At 33.0% G+C, this 25,312-nt stretch overlaps 4 protein-coding genes across 4 annotated transcripts in view; 3 read left to right on the forward strand and 1 right to left on the reverse strand.

Annotated features, from left to right (window-relative positions):
• Nucleotides 1-6,631: 6,631 nt before the first annotated feature.
• On the forward strand, nucleotides 6,632-8,215 carry LOC116341699 (antigen 5 like allergen Cul n 1-like). Its single transcript, XM_031768927.1, has 5 exons — nucleotides 6,632-6,879; nucleotides 6,986-7,138; nucleotides 7,212-7,293; nucleotides 7,407-7,569; nucleotides 7,659-8,215. The coding sequence occupies exons 1-5, from the start codon at nucleotides 6,763-6,765 to the stop codon at nucleotides 8,143-8,145; spliced, it is 1,002 nt and encodes a 333-aa protein (XP_031624787.1). The 5' UTR covers nucleotides 6,632-6,762; the 3' UTR covers nucleotides 8,146-8,215.
• Nucleotides 8,216-14,247: 6,032 nt separating this feature from the next.
• Nucleotides 14,248-25,312, reverse strand: part of LOC116341637 — a 30,780-nt gene continuing 19,715 nt past the window's right edge. Inside the window, exons 2-3 of the mRNA XM_031768816.1 lie at nucleotides 16,813-18,834; nucleotides 14,248-16,571 (exon numbers count right to left, since the gene is read on the reverse strand). Coding sequence (XP_031624676.1) covers nucleotides 15,362-16,571; nucleotides 16,813-18,554 — 2,952 coding nt within the window. The 5' untranslated portion in view covers nucleotides 18,555-18,834 and the 3' untranslated portion in view covers nucleotides 14,248-15,361. The remainder of the gene's footprint in view (nucleotides 16,572-16,812; nucleotides 18,835-25,312) is intronic.
• Nucleotides 21,353-23,035, forward strand: LOC116341639. The gene is made up of 2 exons (XM_031768818.1): nucleotides 21,353-21,504; nucleotides 21,623-23,035. Exons 1-2 carry the CDS (start codon nucleotides 21,454-21,456, stop codon nucleotides 22,979-22,981), a joined length of 1,410 nt encoding a protein of 469 aa, XP_031624678.1. The 5' UTR covers nucleotides 21,353-21,453; the 3' UTR covers nucleotides 22,982-23,035.
• On the forward strand, nucleotides 23,422-25,312 carry LOC116341638. Its single transcript, XM_031768817.1, has 2 exons — nucleotides 23,422-23,624; nucleotides 23,730-25,312. Exons 1-2 carry the CDS (start codon nucleotides 23,574-23,576, stop codon nucleotides 25,089-25,091), a joined length of 1,413 nt encoding a protein of 470 aa, XP_031624677.1. The 5' UTR covers nucleotides 23,422-23,573; the 3' UTR covers nucleotides 25,092-25,312.

Consider the following 25,312-nt stretch of genomic DNA (forward strand, 5'->3'; position numbering starts at 1 on the left):
GTAGAGTTAACTTCACTGTGATTATATATGAATAGCCTTTTGCTTGACTTCCCACTTTGCATCCGCTTTATGAACAAATCGCGTCGAGTCTTCGTTCATAAGGGAAAAAGAGAAAAAGAGAGAGAGAGAAGAAGAAAAAGAGATATAAAGCGAGAGAACCGAGAAAAGAAGAAAGGGAGGACGAGAAAAAACTTTCGCATAAAATTGAAATGATCGCAAACACCATTACAAAATATTACAAAAGTTTGTTTTTGCACACAGCACGAGAACGAGAACGAGAACGACCATTTAAATTCTTGTCGACTAGCTATTTTGGTTCTCCGGTGTAAGTGTAGAAATTCATTTCGAATATCCAATTGTGTATTGTTGTGAAATTGAAAATTTACTACAGATTGTGAGTATACTTTATACACAGTAGATTTTTATTCGAGTGTGCGACACGAAATTAAAATGAAATCCAATTGAGCTTTTGCGAATACATTGGAGTTCAGGCGTTCGCCATTCCTGCTGAATGTATGCAGTTTTAAAAAGAAGTGAAAATATTGTATATATGCATACAAACAAGTTTGCATCGACACTCTAACATTTTATGTTGCAACATTGGACATTGCATTGTCGTAATAAATGCATACAAAGCGAGTTGGTTGTTATTTTTTCATCGGTTCAAAAATCCACTTAAATTTATTTTGTTTTTATTGTAATTTGATGTACTCGATTTGTTGTTTGATGCCACTTTCGTTCAACTGTACTTCATTCAAACGGCAATACAATGAGACTTTGACTGCGGCCAAATGAAAGAGACAAAAAACGATGTTATGACCAAGAAAACATCGAAGTTCAAACGACAAAGAAACGCTAACAAATCGGAATGAACATCCATGACAAATTAAACTGAACATTTGCCAGCCATAAAATATATATACACCATTCCCTTTCTCTCCCCCGCCGTCCTCTCGGTGTGTCCGTCTAAAACAAAACAACAACAAATATCACCATTAACGTTGTTTACACAGTGGCACAGAATGCAACATGCCAAGCAACGGGTATCGCTTCCAAAAACATTTTCCAAAGTGAAGAGAACGGAAGAGTTCACAGTCGATTTGGTATGCAAATGAAGTTGTTTAATTACTCTACCTTATAACCCTTAGACAATTACCGTCGTTCTAATGAAATTATTTATATACAAATTCGTATGTTATGATTATAATAACTTGAAAATGCTGCAGAAATGCTATCAGTTGGATTATTATGTATAGAAAATGACTGCAACACAGTTTTCAAATAATGCAAGCACAATTGAAGGGAATGCACAATGCACATCGGCTCACTACATTCCATGACTGCCAAGCACTCGACATAGCAAGACATTCAAACAATTACTGCACACCAGAGATATAAACACAACCCGCCATTGAATTCATGAATTTATTCAAACATTTTCTCAGAATTTTATGCAAAAATCGTATCATTTCGGTGAAAATCATGCCATAATTAGATAATTAAACGCGAATATTTTAGGGCGGCATTCACATCGATTGTGTGAGATTTGTTTCCATTTTATTTGTTTCAATTTCGAAATGATAACGATATGCTTGAAATTTATTTTTATTCAATTAAATTTGAAAAAATAATTTTCATTAGCACTGAAAATTGAACCGTTTTATCCAATAAAACAATTATTTTTCCACCGCTTATTTACATACTGATTTATCTATGATTGCATTTTCTATAACTATTTCAAATTTTGACTTTTCACATCGATTGGCATGCCAAACATTTGTTGCAATCACCAATTAGAAATTATCCGACCAAAAATTGCACACAATCATACAACTATTGTCGCTTACTGGCTGTTGTGTGTGTGTGTGTGTGTGTGTCGAAACTGCGAATACTACGAAAACTTTTCAATGAATAATAAATGCATCAGTTAACACAAATTTAGAAAATCTGCATTAATAAAATTAATTTTAAGCGATAACATTCGATTTCAATTGCGATAAAACAACACATTTGAGTAGGTCAGAGAGATCTCACTAGTTAAATTGCATAGAACGGAGAGTGAACTAAATATGACTGGGAGAACCAAGGGGTCAAATTACCATCCCTCAACCTATAAAGCCATGCATTGATACTGCACCGTATCAATGCAGTTCCATTGACTGATCGTCTTAAACGGGGCAAAGTTTCTGTATATATAATTCTTAAATACATATATATCCCACTCGCTTTTATATTCTCTGCCTTATGTGTTCTATTCTTTTACTTGATTTCACATAATTGCATTAATCCTTATGTTGAATGAGCATTGCTAGTCCGATGAAATGCGATATGAATGCGTCAACGTTCTCCCACATTCATTGATGTACACTCCCTGCTGATAGCTTGAAAAAGTGTTTTTATTATGTTGAATTTCATTTTGAAAACCACGAACAAAAAATCCACTTTTTTATCATTTGATATGAGCCAATCATGAGATGACAAAAAATCAACCACATTAAAGTTAATTATTTTCAAATGAAATTTTCATTGTGATACAACCATTTTTCTGATTCACAAACTATTTTCTTATTCAATTCATTTTCATAGTCGACAATGTTGCAAATATTGCTTTGATTTATGGCAAAGTTAAAATTAAATATCGTAAACGAAAACATAAAGAATTTTCCGTAAATATTTGTGCCATACTAGGGGGAGGAGAGAGAAAGGGGGAAAAGTAATCACGTTTCGAATCGACTGTGTTCTCATTTTCGCATAAAAAAATTTCGTCGTGGTGATAAATTCGAATTTCGAGATGGCATGGTGTATATGTAATTTTTTCGAGATGGCATGGTGTATATGTAATTTTTTTCTTCTTCTGGCGAACATTTTCAATTTCAAAATAATTTTTCTGTAAATGCTTGCATTTGGTGTGGCTGTAAAAAGAAGCAAAAGCCAAAGAAAATATGGTTTATAAAATTTAAAATGAGAATAGAAAATGCAGCGAGAGAAAAGAAAACATAAGAAAAAATAGCAGAAGCTGGAAAGAATTTCAGTCGAAATATGTAACACACAAAATTGCATAGAGTCATGGGACCTATGAACTCGACATTGTCGAGAGAAAAAAAAACGCATATAAACGACGAACATAAGAGCCCTAAACACCACACAAAATGTACAAGAAACAGGATACTTAATAACTAGGGGAAAGGCCAATATGTGTTCGAGTGTGTGAATCGATGCGCTCCCGAATTGGAAGACAGGGAGTTCTCGAAATAGAGCTGTCATCACGTAACGATGAATAAAGCTTTCTTGTGTTATGTTTATGAATGATAGATGACACGTAAATACATTGAAATGGTATGAGCAATCGAGCATACAGTGTGCGGGTTGGTTTGAAGATCAATACGCGCTTTTACAGTCATTCGTTGACTCCTTTGCGAAAATGCAGAAATTTGTTTAAATCATATGTTTCGTAAATTTTATGCACATAAATGTCAGGCACTAAATTTCCCAATGCTTTTTTTCATAGATATTCACCATTCTTTTGCGCATTTTTATATATTTTAAATTCAAGATAGCTCTTTATCGCGCATTCAAAAAAATGCAACCATAGCATCATAATAATACCTTTTGTTACCCTTCTCAACTTATTCGCCAACTCTATTTGCTGATATTTATTGCTTCACACTGTGAATAATGCAACAACACCACACCATCACCACTGGCGATGACATTTTTATTACATGACTGAATAAAATAATACTGAAAATGATTGCAACTTACAACACCTAAAAATGCCAAAACAGAAATAGTTTATGGTCACAATTCCATTCAAATCTCTCTAGAAACAATTTTCTGAAGTGCAGAGGTATATAGATACTTTCTAAGAACTTCAACTGGTGGTACAGCCGTAAGATAACCCGATTAATTGTTAGCTTTAGATTTTCGCGTTAATTCTTGGTTCTTGTCTAATAAATATTTTTATAGCATGCTGAAGAAATCTTAAAATGCATGATTGTATCTGAAATTGAATTCTGATTTTGATAATTCTATGGCATATTAGATTAAATTATTTTTTTCATAACTGACATTGAGTTGCGATAAGGTCATTTTATATTTCATTCTTTAAAAAAATTGAAGAATTTGGAAAATTTAACTTATTTAATTTTAATTTTAACAAAAATTTTATGAGGGGCTTACGACGTAAACTTTACGTTTTTTCAAAGACAGTTTTTTCCAATTTCTGAAAATAATTGATCGTATTGTGTGTCTTTTGTCATGATGAAAGTGAATAATAATTTAGATGTAGATCTGTTCGCTTCACTGGGCTGCTGATGGGGTGATTATACACTTTCTCGAATTAGATAAAGATATAGTTTCATTGTCTTTCATATTTTATAGGTCACATAGAAACAGTCAAATATTTAATCGGACTCGAATTAAATGTGAATGCAAAACATAAAAACCAAATAACATGTTATCATTCGGCTTCTGGACGAGGTAATTGCGTATATTCTCGACTTCATGCCTAGATATTTTTTTATTGAACTTCAATCAAATCACTTTTCTTGCTTTCTAGATCATATGGAAGTAGTAAAATATCTTATCGAAAACGGGGCATATATAAATGCAGAAACTAAATTGAAAGATATACCATAGAACATAATTTTTTAGGAATTTTTTTTAGTTTAAATTAATATTTATTTTCTTTTTATTTGGAAATGTTTGGTATATGATTACAATCAACAGGCCCAAAGCCCTCTTACAGATCATAATCACGAGATAATAATTTTGGCAGACAATACATTGAACTAACTGGTCAGTTGAGCTGACAGCACGTTAGCCAGCTAAATGGACTAAAACAATAGAAGTTATTGTTATAATGAACAATCACTTCTATTAAAACAAGTCAAGTGATTCATCATTAAAACAATAACGTCTATTGTTTTAGCCCATTTAGCTGGCTAACGTACTGTCAGCTCAACTGACCAGTTAGTTCAATATATTATCTGAATTTTGGGTTTTTAATATAAATAAATATTTGATTTATAATAATATAATAGTGAAACGTGAAAGAATGGTAGAACAATATGAGAGTCAACTGTTTTAAGTTGATAATGATAAAAGAAAAAGAAATGATAGTATATACATAAGGAAAATGGAATTAAGTTGCATTAGGAATTCATAACCTATCTGAAATTAGGCCATAGTTCAATTGATAATGATGAATATTACCAATATTGTTGTTATTTCAAACTAAAAAAACACAAGTTATTCAAATGTTGTACTGTACTTTAATCAAACCGTAATGAAATTTGTTCGATTTGTTGTTGTTTGTATGGAAACTATTGATTTCGAATGTACTTAATTCAAGTTAAAAAAATTATTCAATAAAAATTTCATGAAGAAGACAAGAGTGCCTTTTTATTTTCTTGGTTTACTTTAGTTATTCATCATTAAGATATGAGTTCATAAAATCTTCATTCCTTTTTACAAATAGAATTGTATATATACTGTTTTCCATGATAAATCACTACAACAAAATGTATCCATTCGAATCGGATAGTTGAATTCAAATTAGTAATCATCTCAAGAAAATTATTAAATAAATATTTGAAATTGAAATATGGTGTTCTTGATTTTACATTTTGATATTGATTAATAATACACAGAAAAAAATATTTAGTACTCGTTTTACCAGCATTTTTCAAAAAATTACATTATCCAATGTTGTCCAATCGGAACGGATGATGATTAAAATTCATTTAGTATTGAAATGATTCTTTTTATTATCACTATGGATGGCGCTATGCCTCAATTAAAATAAATTCGTAAATTTTCAAAGACAAAAAACTTCTTTAATTGAGTATAATATTTATTTTTCATGCGTTGAATTTTTTTAATTGACCAATTTGCAAAAACAAACATTGTTCATAAGACATTCAATGGACTCAAGCCAATCAATTTTATCTAGTGATGATTCACAGCTGTGTAAATATTTGATTTTACGCGAAAACAATCTAATTTACTAATGACTATTTGTCTTCTATAGACGATCGCGATTTCGATGCTGTAATCCGAATTTTTTGATGTCAAATATAACAGATTGTGTGTAAAATTTCTAGAAAACGGTCACATCACACATGTCGCGTATTTTTCAGTTTTCATTCAATTTATTCAAATATAGCAATGCTGTTCGTTGAACTGTGTTTTTTCCGGATTACATTTTTTGTTGTTATAGAATAGCAAAATTCCAGTTTAAAAAACATATTTTTATGATGATTTTTGTAGAATCGTTTTCCAATATTATCCGATACATGTCGTACAAATGGTCGTTGTTATTGATTTCATCGTCGATGTGAAAAAAGTGTCTATTTGTGTGATATCAATTTTGGCTGTGGAAAAATCAATGAAACGTAAATTAAAATCATTTGCTTTTGAGCTTGCATATGAAATATGTTGACAAATTGGAGGCGTTTTATGGTATTTTTGGATAAAATCGGTTTCAAGGCAAAATGGCATCGTACACAAGTGTTTTGTCCAGTTGCGTCCAAGTTCATTTCACAGTTGGCGCAATTCAATCTTTAATATCTTTGACATGTGTGAGTGAATGAGTGAGTGGGTCTCTTATAAATACGATTGACTTCGTTGAATGGCATTTAATTGAAAGCTTTGTGCCAAGTTATTTCCACATGTAAATGAAACAGAGTGAATAAAAAAGTCGACCGACAGAGAACGAGAGTATGAGCAAATGTGTTGTATGTCAATTTGTGCATTGAAAATATGGAACAACGATCATTTATCATCAAAGTTATCATTGGAAGCATCTTAATTGGAATTGCTGTTGCAGCAAATTACTGTCAACTATGTCGAAATCATGTTGCGTGCCGTCCGAAACGAGTGAGTGTTGGCTTTTTTTCATTCGTTCCTTTTTTTATATATATATATATGTATGGATAAAAATCGAAACAAAAATTTAATATGAAAAATCTCTGGTCGCGATTAGGGATTTGGTCGTGCATGTGGAAGTCGACGTGTCATTGTGCCGATGGATGCATCGCAACAAAAACTAATTTTACAAATCCATAACGGTATGCGAAGCATAATCGCATCCGGATTATTGCGCGGGTTTCAACCGGCGAAACGAATGGGATATATTGTAAGTATCATCATCCAAAGTTTTTTCTTATTTTTCGAGATCTTAACTGACCTCAATACAATGAATTCGCCAGCAATGGGACAATGAACTGGCCAAATTAAGTTTATTGAATGCGAAACAATGTCGCTTCCACTATGATAAATGCCGTAAAACAGGTAACAGTTAAAACGTATTTTTTACAACAACAAAAAAATAAATGTGTGCAATTACTGAATCAAAATGAAATGTTGTGCAAATTTAACTTTTAATAAATTCGGTTCGTTGACAGTGCGCTTCCCATATAGTGGACAAAATGTCGGCATCGACCGCGAAACCTACAAATATCGCGCTGTTAATCAATCAATTTATCGCATCACTTTGAAATGGTTTAGTCAATTTGAGCTGGCCGATGCAGCAGCCATGAATTCATTTCGCGTTCCAGCCGATCCAAAGTAAATTAATTCAATTATCTTTTTTTTCCCTTTACATATATTTTAAACGGTTGATTATTGTTAATTGGATTTGATTTCAATTAAAATAGGAAACGATTCCATAATTTTGCAGCAATTGTACATGATCGTCAAACCCATGTCGGATGTGCTGCCGTTAAATTTAGAAAAAAGAGATTTTATTACTTTTACTTAGTTTGTAATTATGCAATGCGAGTTTTGCCGAGGCGACAAATTTATGAAACGGGGGTACCGTATACCGGATGTGTTGCTGGTAGGAGTATTGATTATCCAAGCGTATGTGCAAAAAATGAACCAATATTTGCAATTCCGTATGCTGAACCGTTTGCTGTTTCACCAGTCAGAGGTCAAGCTCGGGGTAGAGGTCGCAAACGAAATCAGGTTCGAGCTTCAAATCGAGCACGGAAACAAAATCACAGCAGAAATGGCTGGACAAATAGAAGAAACACAGTGAATAATAATAATAATAATATTCGAAATAATCGAAGAACAGTGAAACGACGAACTCAAATTCAACAAACTCCCAATCCGTTTTCGTTTGGTTTCTTCTCCGGATAGATTTAAGTCTTTATTTTACAACAAAAAATATGTTTTATTTATCGAAACTATAAAAGCATTTTCACTTTTGTTTTGATTTTTCTTTTATTTCTCTCCCTCGAGCTATTGACTCCAAATGGTTTTCCATCCCAAAAACCATTTCCATCTGATTAGTGTTATGCACAAACTTCATCGTGCAAACAATGTTGGGTTTGAGCATTTATCAACGTTGAACAAGATGCTCACGTTCAAAACTACTTATGGTATCTCTTTTATTCAAAATTATATGCCCATTATATGCGAAACCCTTCACAAATCCCAACCATATTTGGAATGGTGAGACAAACGAAACATTTGCTCAAATCCACTGTCAACGAAATGTTCAATTCAATTGCCATTTCCAAACACTTCAACCATTTATATTCAAAAAATAATAGATGTACTACAATGTGTGTATCATTGTCACTCACCGTTTGTTTTGCGGTTCAATGTAAATATTTTATTGTACGCAATGTCAGCATTGGCACACACACACACATACCACTTTCCACACCTCATTCCATAATGGTTTTGTCATGACAATGGGGTTTTTTCACATCATGATTTCGAATAGTGTGCACACACACACACATATTTTATCGGTAACTCATTCAACAGTGAACGAACAAGCACATATTCGATGAAATGATGTTTAATGAACAATACTTCACAATGAAATATTGATATAATATGACTAAACACATTTATTTCTAATGACGATCGTCGCTTTTCTCAAGTGTTAATAGAGATTTCATTAGAAAAATATGTATTTAATGGGGTGGCATTGTTACAAGCGTAGTTTAATCATCAAACTTTGTGGCAACGAATAATTTGATATAATCGTTATCGAATATGGCAGTAACAATGTGCCTGTTGAAAAGAATACACTAATAGTAGTCATAAGACTATGAAGTCTATATAAGAGTAAGAGCTTTATTTTCATTTTTGGTGTTTGTTATTATTGGCCAAAAAAATCTCGCTGGGAATAAAGTGGTTTTTTCTTGGAGTTGTAAGATTAACACGAAATATTGGGAGTAAGGTATTTTTTTAACAAATATTAGAATGAGCTTGTCGTACAGTTCAAAGTTTAGTTAAGTTCATTTTATATATATTCATTTAATTTAATGTGCTTCACAATCGCAATTTTTCAATCTATTGTTCTTGGACTTCTTCACGTCATTTTTATACCAATCATACCACACATGATGTTTCTTAAATAAATCATCTAAAATAATGTCCACGCCTGTATCAAAAACAGCCAATGGTGCTTTCCTGACAATATAATTCTTTAGCTCATCGGTGGTGGGAATCTGCATTGTTTTTTCATTTTTGCTTTTCAACACAATCAAGTTTTTACATTTTTGGGCGTAACTATGAGCATGTCGAGTTGAGTTATTTTCAGGATGACCATAATCCAACAAATTAAACTGTTGTTTTTCATAGCATTTTAATGCCGGCAATTGTTTATATGGGCAAATAGTTGGATAGGCACAACTTACCTTAGAAAATGGAAGACCATCCATCTCACATGTGATCTTATCCATTTCTTCAATCTGTTTTATGTTATACCATTTACCACTACTGGCCAGATGCATATGTTTCGTACAAATATTGTCAGTTAATCGTCTTACTGTTGAACGTTCGTATAAAACTATCAATTTTACAATTTCATCATAATCGATATCATCCAAATATTCAAAGTAGCATTTATTACTTGTTCCTGGAATGAACATAATTTTAATATAATTTCCTTCTAATGGTTTTTTAGGTTTTAATTTTTGAATCTTATCCTTTTCCCAAATTTTCTTAAAAAAGTGCCCACTCTTTGGCCTCAAATTTTACATTAACTCTGGGCCCAATTTCAATCCAATTTTGAAATTTGGTGAGTGCAATTTGTTGTATGATTTCTTGTCAACTTTTGCTGATGTGTATGAAACGATTTCATCATTTCAAATCCATGAATGACAAATATCACATTTTCAAAACAATCCAAAATTCGCATATTCATATCATTCAGATATCCAATGTAGAACAGAAGTATTCCATTTGGTTTATGTTGTAAATTATTGTACTTATTTATGTACTCCGAATAGGAACAATCATCAATTTCACCATCGGTTGCTATATACCATTCATAATCATTAGATGGTTTCGTTATGTGCAAAGAGTTCCATATTAAGTCCACATAGGTTCCTCCATCCCCGTTTCGGTTTTTAATTAAATCGCGAGGAATATCGATAGAAATATCTTCGTATTTAGAAGACCACGCAATAACTCTATAATCCGAATAGTCTTTGCTCAACACTTCATTTAGTATTTCATTTACTTTATTCCAATAGAATTAAGAATCTGACACCGAGCCACTAACATCAATGGCTAAAACACATGTGCTTTTAATTTAACCCATTTTTTGTGTGGTTTCTTTCGTTGCTTTTAATAAACTGCATTTTTCTGTAAAGCCGCTACAGCATTTATGTCTTTACGCTTCATGAATCATGAGTTACTTTAGCCGAGATTGAATTTCACAACATGAATCAAATCGTAATGTTGCTTCTTGTGTTGATAAATAAACAAAGTATTGAATCAAATGTATGCATGCACATAAACGACAACTTAATGCATTTAGAGTCTGGTGCTATTGACTATCCATTGTTTGATTGTGTTAAAAATAATCTCTCTCTCTCTCTCTTTTATTTCTGTTCTATTTGAATTCAATATTGTTTATTTTGTACAATTGTATTGTTTCACTGATTTATGTCATGCTTTATTCAAATTAAATTTTCAGTGTACATTTGACGCTCGCTGATGATGGTGTTTCAGTAGAACACCGAAATGCATTGGATATAAATAAAAGTTTCTGAATTGTAAATTCGGTTATTTTATTACGGTTTTTGCGGTCAATAAAGTCAATTTGCAATTAGAATATTCTATCAAATTTTTCTTACAGAATTCATTTGCACAGTTCTTACAGTTAATTTGAAAAAAAAAAAACATTTGAAAGGTTGAGATAACGGAGTCTCACATTTCGATGAGAGCGAAAGAAAAGATGCAACATGCATACGAATTCGGGATCTTTTGGTCTTTCATAATAAATCAACATTCCACCTAAATTGAAATCAGAGAAAAAACCCAAATGATATCATCGCGCGCAATTAAAAAAAGCAAAATGATAATACAATACGAGGCATTGAGAATAAAAGTTACAATGAGAATAACTGAAAACCGCACTTTTGATCAAATGTCGTTAATATTGTTTGTTGCAATTAATTAAAATTCAAAGACAGTTCAATGCTAATATTAAAATAGGTTTTATTCAATTGAAATCCAAAAACCAACTCAACCGTTGGTGCAATACCAGCGTAATCGTTACCTCGGTAGCGATTACTCAATGGTTTGCACTCATACGGTTGTGTTGAGTGCTTAAGTATTATACTCAAAACAATTCTACTCATAACATTAATAGCTTGCTGATGAGAGATGCTTGGATGTCTTCAAGAATTGAGGCTTTGCTCCATATATTCACCGACCATCTCTTGGAAAGTGCAGTTTTTACTATTCCAATTCTCATTCTTAGCAACTCAATTTGATTTAAATTTGTGAATCGATGTTGTTTATGTATTTAAGAAGAAAATGAAATCAGAAGTAACCTTTTGGCTTGCAAAATTTGATCGTGTTCATTTCGATTGTGTTAATAACCCCACTTAATTCAGATGGAGTTTATATAAAGTTTTATGACGTCACAATGTATTTGTATACATAGCGCTCGATCCTCGGATTACCACCAAAAATCTAGAGCGACTAAATTGAAATTCGAATCCGTTGAAAAGTACCTAACTACTTATACTTTATTTTAAAAATTCATTTTTTCGGTTCTTTTAAGACGTTTTAAAATAAAGACCCTCACTTAGAGAGGACGTTGAAAAAAATCAGTTTTAATATGTTTTCAGCTGATTTCGAAAGAAAAGCGAAATCATGACATTGAAAGCGGTAGAAACAAGCACTATCAATCAAAGTGTATTCTTTGGATCAACCAGACCGAGAGTGTTTGTCGCACTTTTTGTTCGTCGGAACGGAATATAAATGTGTACATATGCATAGAGATGCGAATTTATCACTGTTGGAGAGCAAAAGCCCACAATAAAATAGAATGTGCACACCATAAATATATCTATGTCTATGTAAAGTGTGCAAAAACAACTACGGATGCATACTACCGTAAACTTTCGTTTGTTGAGGGCATCAAGTTGATACTGTTGATACTACTGCTGTTCGTTACCTGGTTACGCTCTGTCGTTTTTTGAAGGCATCTAATAATGATGTTACATTTGCAGCACATTGTGCGCGTAAATATCTTTATGAATAATAATCGTAAACAAACCCTAAGCACTCCACCAGAATCGAGTTAAATACGTAAAACATTTGCTTGTTAGCAAGTGAACATTCACAAGAGATAGATAGAGAGAAAAAAAAAGTTGAACTACAGCGGCGAGAAAAAAAATTGAATGCGAGCGACATCAACAACAGGAAAAGCGCGCACGTTTTCCATTTACGCAGCACAGAGAGACAGAGAAAAACATTCACAGAAGCTAATAAAATATGGATAAAGTTATGTAATTTTCAAGTTACATGTCACCTGCAACCTGGTAAATGCCATTCTAAAACAATTTCATTCGTACGACGCTCTTGTGTATGTACGTTTGCAAACACTTTTTTTTCTCACACTTATTTAGCTCGAATGTTTATCGCTCTTTCTCTTACTCCCCTTCCCTTTCTTTTCTCTTTCGTGCTTAAGCTCTCTTTCTCTCGTACTCTCCCATGCTGCCACCTTCTCTCTCCCGTATTTTCAGTGTAGTAAGCGAAATGAAAGCTTAGTAGGCGAAATAGTCAAGTGTTCAGAAAGACATACATTTATGCGAGCAATTGAATGATGCTTGCATCATTTGATGCGCATCGCTAGTGCTTTCGTTGTGCGTTCGGAACACTTCGTGCGCTGCCGAAGATCCGAATGTATGGCGACAGCACAATAGATGCGCATCAAATGATGCAAGCATCATTCAATCGCTCGCATAAATGTATGTCTTTCTGAACGCTTGGAAATAGTACTAACAGTTTTTGTTCGCGTTATTCCCATCACCAAATGGTATACACATTAGAATGCAGGTGAAAATCACAAGCTCGCAATTCAACATTAGATTTTTCGTACCAAACTGAAATGCCGTGAGAGCGAGAGAGAGAAAAAAATTGTCCCAGTGATAAGTTTATTTGGCATTTAAGCCATGCTCACAGTGTGCGTAAATCATTGTTGAAAGCTTTTATGGTCGTTTCAGTCGCTGTTGCGTTTCTCTGTTTGAATCGCCAATTTTCTGCCACTCCGTACCTTCTGGTGATTCGCAACACAAGCACTTGTTTCATTTTGAGGTTTTTGCTACTTTCATTAAATCTCCATAATATGCTCGTTAAATATAAATACACCAATATTAATAATTGCATTTTCAGTCGGTAACAATATACCGAGATCCACCTACAAACAACCGTGTTTTCAAGTGGCAATAGTTTTTGTTTGGTATTTTATTATTTTAACATTTCGTTGAGTGGAAAGTGAAATTTCAATTCGATTTGTGATGTGGGTCGTATCAAAGACCGACCGACCAATCAGTGCCAAAATGTAATTGCATAAGGGCATGCAAATGTTCAATGAGCACATCTTATTGATGGCTTGATAGCATACATTTTCCCAATATTATTTAATCGATATGCATGTTGAAAATAGTTAAATTATCAAAGAAATTGCAATTAGCTGAAAATGAAAAACGAAAATGCATATGGAAACCGAACCGGTTTGCAAAATGAAAAATGATTCATTTCAAAATAACATCAGAAACATTATGCGATCGATTATTGCAACTCACCTTTCAACAAAAAAAAATCGCTATCTATTCGTTGACCTTACCGTGTTTGTAGCGTTTTGATTGTTTTATGTAGCCTGAAAAAAAAGAATGTTCCACGAAATCTGAAAATCAACATTCAATCAAAAGAATAACAAGTAAAACATAAACCAAATTCAAATGTAATTTATAACTTTATTAGTTTTTTTTTGTTGTGTTTGATTTCCATTTACTTTTTTTTACTCAAATTTTCCCATTTTTTTATACCCATACTAATGATTAGTGATTTCAACGATAGTCTAATTTAGATTAAAATACTTTTTTTGTTTGGTTTTTTTCTTCATTAAATATTTGATCTATCAAACAGTCTGTTTTATCGATGAATTTTAAACAAAAACAAAAATATGAAAACAAATCGAATCGGAATGCCAATGTGCGATATATTTGTGTTCTACTTTGAATAGCGAAAATAAAAATTTCTTCGTCTTTTAAACTATTCATCAATCAGCATTTTCGAAGAGAAAAAATTTCCACATAAATTCTTTTTCAAAATCCGATTCGTCAGTCCAATATATCAATCGACGAACAAGAAATAAATAACAAAATTCATTCAGAATTAAGAATTGAATCGCTCGCAATTCGTATTGCAAAGCGAAACAACGAAATATTGTGATAGAAGGAAAATTCAACTTAAATGCATTATACACAGAAATACATAACATGCACGGATTTTATTTCGATTCCATTGTGATGGAAATATGGTGATTTTTTTAATTAAAATATTGAAATGCAATTAAACACAAAGAGTGTGTTTGTATAATTGATGAACTTATTTACACTTTATTGATTAAAAAAAATGAATGATAGCAACGATGAAGACGACGACGACAATACAAAGAATGTTTGAGGACATGGGTGGGGGCGAGTGTTGTGTTAAAGAGTTTTATTCGTTTAAATAAATTTGCCACTGTTATCTATTGTGTGTTGTCACATTGAATACATTATTTCTATGTTACTTATATAAATTGTTTGACATATCAATTCGTTTCGTTTTGTATAAACTGGAAAATACATTTGATTAGAGAATGTTGTGAAATGTTTGAAAATGTTTCAAATATACATAAGACAGTTCATCTAAAAAGTAGGGTGGATGAGTGGGGGTCTGTATTTCGCGATTTATTCTTGGTATTCTTTTCTGTAGTATTCCATCTACAATTACGTATAAATTGTGAGTGTGTGTGTGTGTGTGGTTGTGAATAAAATCCAAAGAATGTATAGTAAATGCAAATGTGTCTCTATTGAGACGATGATTTTCAGCTGTGGAAGAAGTCCGAATTAGGATCTTGTAGTCGTTTGAGCATTGCATTTCTGTGTAACCAATACGGTGGCGGCGAGGGCGGTTGATTCGGCAATAGAATTTTATTTTTCAATATTCCTTTTGGATTTGGTGGACCGGCATCAAATGATGCGAGTCCACTTACACTTTGATTATTTAATGCAGTAAACATAACGGGGTCAGCATTTTTAACGGAATTGCCGGCCGTTGCACGCAATGGTGCTTCTTTCTTTCGTATCGATTCGCATGTTTCTTTCATTTTACAAAGTTGCTCCTGTAAATTACGATATTCTTCCAGAAACCGTTCCAATTGTGCTGCATGATAGTCATATGCATTTGTGGCAGTGGCTGCAGCAGCAGCAACGGGAGTTGTAGCAGATGCGGTTGCATTTGACGTTGATGAGCTTGGCGTTATAATCATTTGCTGTTTGTGCATGGCAAACGATGAAAAATCCAAAAGGGGTGTTTCATCAGCACCAATCAATTTTGATGGTTCTTTGCACGGAGACGATGGTAAACTCGGATTTCTCTTGTGATTCATGTAGTTGTTGCTATTCAACGCTTTTCCACTATTCGATTGAGTTGTTAAATTGAGGAAACTATTTGAACGACCGCCACCGCCGACAATATTTGATTGATTATTTCTTGTGCAAATTGAAAGTGGATAATTGCCGAACGATTCGCTTGATAGACGTCGACCGAATAAATCACTATCAGCAAATGTACTGCTTCCGTATTGACTCGACGATTCATTCAACAACGGTGATTGGCTTTCTGATGGCGTCGCTTTTCGACTCGATATATGCTTTTTTCGCGGAAAAGTGCAAAATGGATTACTTGGCGCTGATTTATTGTTATTACTACTTGTAGTGCTGCCATTGCTGGTTTGCGTGTACAAATGGACTCTCGATGATGTTGTTGGTACGCTTGTTTGCATCGACATTCGGCTTATGTCTAATAGGTCTGGATACTTTTTATCAATATCACAATCACTTTCAGATACCCGTCCTTCGCCACTGCCACTCTGATACATTTTATCTCGGCCATAATTCTTTTCGAAATTACCACTCGACGATATACGTTCACGATTCGCTTTGTGATGGGACCAAGCAACCGATGCACTCACTTTACCACGCTTCGACATTTTACCATCGTATAAATCGATTGATGAATCTGTTGTTGAATCACTGTGAACGATAATGAAAACGAAAACGATAGTATTATCAAATTGTTGTATGAAGATTTTAATCGCTTTTCAATTTGTTCAGAAATTAAATTTAAATTACTTTCAAAAAGAGCACTCTTTCGAATAATTAAAAAGCTTGTTAAAATGTTCGAATTAATTAAAATGCCATAAATTATGTAAATTTCAATATGAATTTCACAAAAAAATCGATTAAAACAAATATATTGTGCAATTTATCTCACCTTAATTCAATTAATCTGGGTATATGTAGATCGCTATCATTGAGCTGTAATGGTTTCATGTTGATGCCATCGATTTGATTCGATATGATATCCTTTTTGGCACTTCGGCTAACCGATGTCGCAACAGTGGTCGAATGCGTCCAATTGAGTGTTTCATCGATTTTAATATTGCTTATCGTTGCATTGTTACTTTCAGCATTGTCTTCAAAACAATCGGTACCATCATCTTCGCTCGGCACATTTCGATAATCTCCATTTCGGCGCATTTGTGCGACCACCGAAATGCCATTTTCACCATACGATTTCATAAATGCGGTTCGATCACCGCGGGGACTTTTGCTCATATTATAATTAGGCTTATTATTCAACTCAATTTTCTCATAACTATCGGTGCGACTTTGGGTATTCCATCGGCTAAGCTTTTTTCGTCGTTTCAATGTGCACACACCAATCACAAGCAGCACAGTGGCAATTACAAAGAAAACAAAGGCGATTACACTGGCCAAAATTACCTTTGTGCTGAGAATTGTTTCGGATGGCTTTTTCGATACGGCCAATGTAACGCTCACTTCAACTTTGCCCGCTTTATTCTCGCCAGAGCAAATATATGTGCCAGCATCTTGGATGTCAGCTGTTAATATTGTTAGATTGCTAGCATTTTGTTGATATTTATATAATTTTCCGCCTCCGCTTCCACTGCTACCGCCACGTCCTCCTTGTGCTGTTGTTGCCAAGTTTGTATTTCCCGTGAGATTTACAATCACCCGATTGCGTATCATCCATTTTACATTTGGTTCTGGTATGCCGCCAACCGAACAGCTCATTGTAACATTTCGTCCTTCGATCGCATGAAAGTGATTTTCGTTTGGTGAAAAAACACTTGGCTTACACGCGTACTCATCCAAATCGATTTTATCCCATGTCTTTGATACTAATCGGTCCGGATATTGACACATCGGTGGTATATTATATGGGATATTTTCACGTAGCATCCATTCTCGTAAGGGTCGTAATGTACAAGTGCAATTCCATGGATTGCCAGCCAATTCAAAACCGTGCAAATTTTGTAGCGATATCACAGCAGCCGCACGGATTTCGGTTAATTTGTTACTGTCTAACTTGAGCCACTTTAACGATGTTTCTAAGCCAGTGAATGCGCGGACATCGATTGCTGTAAGATGGCAATTTGACAATTCTAATCGTACCAATTGTGACAATTTAACAAATGCATCGTTTTGAATGCGTTGAATTGGATTGCCAATCAATTTTAATTCTCTCAGTTCGTCCGTCGATTCGAATGCATGCGACGGTATCATATTCAATAAATTATCGCTTAGATCTAATTCAACTAAATTTCGTAGCGCTCTAAATGCATACCGTTCGATCGTTTTAATATGGCATTTTGTGAGGAAAATTTTCTGTAAATTCACCAAATTTGCACGATTAAAGACGTCATTCGAAATGATTTGGATATCGTTTCGTGACAAATCGAGTATCTGGGTGGCCGCATCCAATATCGTTGGTATTGCACTTAAATTTGCATTAAGGCACACTACCGATTCTTTACCACTTTTCCATTTGCATTCACATAAATGCGGACACGCCGCCATTGATTCGTCGATGTTGCCGAATAGAAGCACTAGTACAACCATCGATGTAAATAAAATGTTCCATATGCCGGGCAATTTTATTGCTACTGCTGCTGTTGATGCTTGCGAACGACAATTGATCGTTTCTTCCATGGCCTATCACGTGCTCTTGTGCTGTATCATGGGCTCTTCTGCATCGAATGCTCGGTTGCATCGTCGCCATAACGATGAGATGTCAGCGCTCATATCTTCATTACCCGATTCGACTTTGCCCCACTTACTACGTTGAAATGTGCCGTTCACTACTCACACTCTATCTATTTCGTTCGCTATTATTAATGACGACAATCCTTTGGGTGTACTTTGGCCGTAATATCAGGAAAAACAGTTTTTTTTTCACCTCCGGTTTTGTTGTTTATGGCGTCGTCGTCGTCTGCAATGATAAAATAGAACACCGAATATATATTAAAAAATCTTGAATTGCAGCCAGCACTAAAATTAGAAAAAAAAGAGTTCTGATTAAATTCGTGGTTGGAAAAACAGCGTCGTGCATGAAATATTGTACCTAGCGTACGTACAAAAGAAAAGTCTTTGATGTCGCTTTTCTCATGAATTTACATTATGGAAAAAACGAGCCAGAGAAATAATAAGGATCTTCCAGTTGCGTTCAACAATTTTGCTTAAAGCCCTTTCACTACCCCCGCTTCCCTTTCGCGCTTTGTCTCTCTGTCTCTCGACTAAGTGGAGAAAATTCCTTTTGGCAATTGCATTTTTTTTAGCCACGACGGATTATTGAAAGGAATTCCCAACACGAAAATTCTTTTGTACGAAGTCGTATGATGGCAAATCTCAGGTACGCAATTTCGGTGAAAGACAGAAAAGTTCAGTCATTACACGTGTTCATACACTTTTTTGTAATATTTTTTTCTTCTTTTTCTTTGGCGCTTGCAAAATGCTCACATATTTGTGACTGTAACTTATTTACCTTCTTAAATCGTTAATATCTTTCGGCAAAGAGAGGGAGAGAGAACACACATCACAATTTAATGTGCCAAGGGAACTTTAGCGTAAACAGATTATTCAATTATGTGCAATATTCTCGTCATTTTCCTTCCTTTCAATCTAAAAAAAAAAACACCGATTCCCATATTATATGGGCCGTATATCACAAAATACAAAGTGAACAACTCTAATTTATAATTCAATATCATTTTCTCGTTTTCTCTTCGCAAAATCAAATCAATCTTAAATTCAAAGCATAGAAAAAAGTGTGTCTTCTTCAAAGCATATGTGTTTAGATCACGTATTGCAAAATACCCTATGGATTGAATGAATTGTACTTTGAGGTGATGGAATCATTTGATTAATCAGATTTAAAAAGTCGGTCAATACACCAATATTTCATTTCACTTAAACAAATAATCGCAAGAAGCGTTCTTGTTATTGATACTATTAATTTGATGGAACTGAGGCATGCAAATATCTTTTAGAAATGTGCCGTTGGGAAATAACGAGTTGAATTTTTTAGAGAAAGTTTTTGAAAATTCACTGAATTCACATGAACGTACGTGTTTTTAGAAGTGCTCATACTCATACTCAAATTTGCTTGTTCGAACGATTTTTTATCAGTGTGTAGAAGATTATGTACATATCATGTTGTACTACGAATGTTTTCATGATAAGATAATCGTCATATTGGATTATCGGCGTGATGATTATAAATAGGTCCATACATTTCGATGATTCAATCTATTAGAAATTGAGTCACGAAAATAGATGCAAATAGTTATATCCAAATATAATAATTCAATTCGTAATAAAAAAAAAAACGAAAAAACAGCATAATAGAAATAAGAAAAGTCCGCCTTTTCCTCACCGTTTCCAACAGACAATATATTTGAATTTTGCCACCTGGCATAACGTTAGGCGTTAATTTAATATTGCATGGTGAGAATTATATCTAGATGCCAATACAATAGCAGAGGACCAACTTGTAAATATGATTACAAATAACAAAGAAATAACTAAGCTCACCATTTGGAATAACAATACAATAAGAACTGTTCGCTCGATTGGCCAAAATTTGAAAAAATTAAAAGTGCTCACTATCGGGGATATTGCAACTGATGCTTTGACAAATGATTATGTTTGTAATTTTCTAGCAGTGACGAGCTTCAGTGTCTTTTCTAGAAATTTGGAATATTTATATGGAAACATTTCTTTTAATATGCCAAACCTGAAAAATCTCAAATTGGTCAGATCGAATATTGATCATCGAATCACAAATTTTATCAATCGCTTCAACAAATTGGGGACTGTATATGTGAATGGAATAAATGAAGGAAGTATCATGAGTTGTATTGAATCACTAGCTCATGTTAAAGAATTTGTTACAACTAACTTTGAACACAGTCTATCCGCTTAGATGCATTTATTCGATAAACTTAGTAGATACATTTTGGTACATTTCGATTTTGCGACATTTATTAGGTTTGTGAAGTTCAGTTTCACTTGAATCTATAAATTTTGATTTCTGAAATACTAAAATAAAAGTCTAATAAACAGATCCAACGTGAAAAAGTTGGTGAGGGTAGTCCATGTATTTATCTGACTGGTTCATTAACTATTGAAGTTCATACTAAATGTTTTTGCCTGAATTTATATCAATATGTTGGAACTAGAAGATATAGAAATGATGATAAAAGGTATTTAATTTATGTAAAAACTATCGTGACGCGTGTTACAATAAAGATGCTGGGCAAATATCATCATTTGTATGTGACGTATATAGTCCTAATTTTTTCCAAATATTTGTTCAAGACACTTATTTTGGAATGCGTTTAATTAAACGTTTTTTTCCATCGAGTATTGAAAAATTCACAAGATCTAAATCATGTTCAGTATATATATGATGACAATTATTCGTCAAACTGGTTCTGCTTAGGATTTTACTTGTATCAACCAGACGAATAATAGTACATCCTATTCTAAAGTTTGGGATATATTTAAAATAGTCAATTTGAACTCTAATTTTTTTTATGAATGAAGAAACATGAAGATTTTATGTGTTTGGGGTTTGGTTTTAATCCTTATTGAAGGCTTTGTAAGTACTATTTGAATTCTAAATTTTGAAAATTTTAATTTTTTTATCAATACATTCAACAATTTATTTTTTTGAATTTTTCGATTCTAAAACAAAATTTTCCTGTACATAAAATTAGATAATCGAATGCGAAGGAGGGAATGTAATTGGAAACCTAAAAGACCCGATCACAGGGGTCTGTTCAAACAATCCAGAATTGCCAAATATTTTAATTGCCGAAATCCTCTACCGAGCTGGTTTTGAAACAACTAAAAATGCAGCAAAAGCTAAAATAAGGTCCAGAGAAGCAATTGATAGAATACTTGAAGATCACATAATTATTATTAAGTCACCACAAGTTAAGCAACACAATGAAATCATTGAGTTTCATCAAAAAGATGAACGTTGTCTTGAAATTCACAATTATGACAAACTAATGAAACTTTTACACCATCTTGGTGAACATGTCAGGAGGATTCGTATACATTACTATAATATGAATGATGGTCGTGACATAAACAAAAATGTTATCAAGAAGTATGCAAAACAATTGACCGAACTTGCCATGTTTACGCAATTGTTGTGTCATGAATCATACATTGAACAAATTTGGCAAGACATTTCAAGTGAAAATGGAGAAAATCATTTTCCAGAATTGAAGAAGTTTGAATACCACGGTCGAATCACCAAAAACCCATTCGATGTAAATTCAATATTTCCCAAACTTGAAATTTTCAAATTGGTTGGTGAAGTGGACGATATAAACTGCTTGGCAAATGTGAGGCACCTGAAGGAGCTATCACTTAATACTGAGTCAATTGGTGAAGATCAACTAGTAAATATTATCGCAAATAATAAACAATTAACTAAGCTCAATATTTGGAATAACAACAAAATTACAATAAGAACGGTTCGAACGATTGCCAATAATTTAAAAGATCTAAAAACATTCACTATTGGAGATGTTGCAACTAACTTTTTTGTGTCAACAACTAATGATGTGTATAATCTTACATCAGTAATCAGCTTCAGTGTTTTCTCTGATAGAATCGAAAATTTATATGGAAACATTTCATTTAATATGCCGAATCTGGAAAATCTCAAATTACTCGGATGGAACTTCGATCATCGAATAACAAATTTTATCAATCGCTTTCATAAATTGAAAGCCGTATTTGTGGATGGATTAGCTGAAGATAGTTTCACGAGTTGTATTGAAAAATTAACCCATATTAAAGAATTTTCTACAGTTTTTGTAAAGAGTCAACTGTCATCGTTGAAAGTTTTTTTCGAAAATTTTGATGCATCAAAATCTTTGAACACATTAAAGTTGTTAAATTTTGATTATTCCGAATATCCTTTTTGTGCAGCAACCATGAATGAGATAAATATTCATTTGAAAGAAAGTAAGAAACCAACATGGCAAATATCTTATGGATATGTGGATCAGCCGAAGGAATATAAGGGTTATTACTTGATGTTTGGACGTGATCCATAAATTTATGGGATGTAATGTTTTACTTTTTTTTTCATTTTCAAAAGTTCGCAAAAATATATTTAAAAGAAATTAATTGAATGACAATTTATTCATTTCCTCTCATTAATAAAAGTGTTAATAAAATTGAACTGTAAATTGCAAAATTTTTTGTTAATTTTTTGCTTAAATATTTTTCACAGTTTTTTTCACACGATACCAAAAATTTACTTTGATCAAAGTGGAATCGCTCATGAAGAGCGTGTTAGTGTAATTTGTGTAATGTCGTTTGTATTTTAATGGTATTATCTGGAAAATAATTAATAATGTTGAATGCGTTTAATTAACAAAATTTCTCCGCTGAGTATTGATGCGCAAAAATATTTCAATAGAACCAGTGAAAAGAAATTACTTGGATCATCTATACACTTCAATATATATTCGATTACCAACATTCGTAAAATGATTCCAGCTTCTATTTACACAGACGAATAATATTTCGTAGTCTAAAGTATATTTCTGACGCGTGTACAATAGTATAAAATACTGTGATCAAATCAATTATTATCAGTTGTTTTTGATATTTGTCAAATTAAACACTTGAAAAACTGAAAAAATGAAGACTTTATGGATTTTAACTCTGGCTTTATTTCTTTTTGAAGGCTTTGTAAGTACAGTTTGTAATTTAATTCTTCGAATATATTCGGTAACAATTTAGTTTTTGTATATTTTTTTAAATTTAAAAACAAACATTTTCTGAACACAAAATTAGATCATCCAATGCGACGGAGGGAATGTGATTGGAATCGCAAAAGATCCGAGTGCAAATCAATCAGAATTGCCAATTGAATTAATTGAAGAAATTCTCTTCCGAGCCGGTTTCAAAACGACGAGAAAAGCAGCACAAGCTGAAATGAAGATATCTCGAGGAATGTTGAACAAAATATTCAAAGAGTATATAATCATGATTGAGATATGTCCAGATGGTGAATCTAAAGAAATCATTGAGTTTGATAAAAAAGCTGAACGTTATATTAAGATCCAGAGTTATGGCAGACTAATGAGACTTTTTAATCATTTTGGTGAACATGTCAGGAGAATTCATATCTACTACGATTATATGAATGACAATATGCGTCGTGATATAAACAAAAATATAATCAAAAAATGTGCAAACCAACTGACCGAACTTGCAATTTTCACACTTTCGTTTGACATAGACGATCATATTGAACAGATTTGGGATGAAATTTCGAATGAAAATGGAGAAATTCATTTCCCAGAAGTGAAAAAGTTTAAATACAATGGTCGAATACCTCGGCGTTCATTCGATGTGAATTCAATATTTCCCAAACTTGAAACTCTAAAGCTGTCGGGTAACGTGGACAACCTTAGCTGCTTAGTACATCTTCGTCAACTGAAAGAATTATCACTAAACTCTTTATCAATACAAGAGAATGCGGTCGTAAACATTATTACAAATAATAAACAAATCACTAAGCTCGCCATTTTTAGTTATAACACAATAAGGACGGTTCGATCGATTGCCGAAAATTTAAAAGATCTAAAAACACTAAATGTTAGAGATGCTGGAACTAACTTTTTTGTATCCACAACTAATCATGTGTATAATCTAACATCAGTAACGAGCTTAAGTGTTTTCTCTGATAAAATTGAACAGTTTTATGGAAACCTTTCATTTGATATGCCACACCTGAAAAATCTCGAGTTGATTGGATGGAACTTTGATCATCGAATTACAAATTTTATCAATCGCTTCCATGTATTGGAAACAGTATATGTGCATAAATTAACTACAGATAATCCCATCAGTTGTATTCAACCGTTAATTTATGTGAAAGAATTTTCTACAGTCAACTTTGAAAATAGCGAACTGTCATCTTTGAAGGTCTTCTTCGAAAATTTCGATAAAACAGCATCAAATTTGATCACATTAAAATTATTTTATTTTAATGATTCAGAATATTCTCGTTATGAAAAAACCATGAACAAAATAAATAATCATTTGAAAGAAAGTATGAAACCCACTTGGCAAATATCTCATGGATATGGAACAACCAAACCGGAGGGGAAATCTCAACTTCACTTTTTGATGTTCAAACGTGATCTATAATATCAATTCATGGCCGACAATGTTTTCTCTTCGATTTCAAAAGATCGCCAGAAATAATTGAAAAAAAAAATGAAATTTAATTGATAATCTAATTACATTTTACTTTTGATAACAGAGTTGGTAAAAAAAATTCTACGTATACTATATTGAAAAATAGTTTGTCGATCTTGAAAGCTTTGATAAAACAACATCAAATTTGAATACAATAAAGTTGATTATTC

Source organism: Contarinia nasturtii, unplaced genomic scaffold (assembly GCF_009176525.2).
Source record: "Contarinia nasturtii isolate CC-2019 unplaced genomic scaffold, AAFC_CNas_1.1 Cnas_scaffold_745, whole genome shotgun sequence".
Classification (NCBI taxonomy): domain Eukaryota; kingdom Metazoa; phylum Arthropoda; class Insecta; order Diptera; family Cecidomyiidae; genus Contarinia; species Contarinia nasturtii.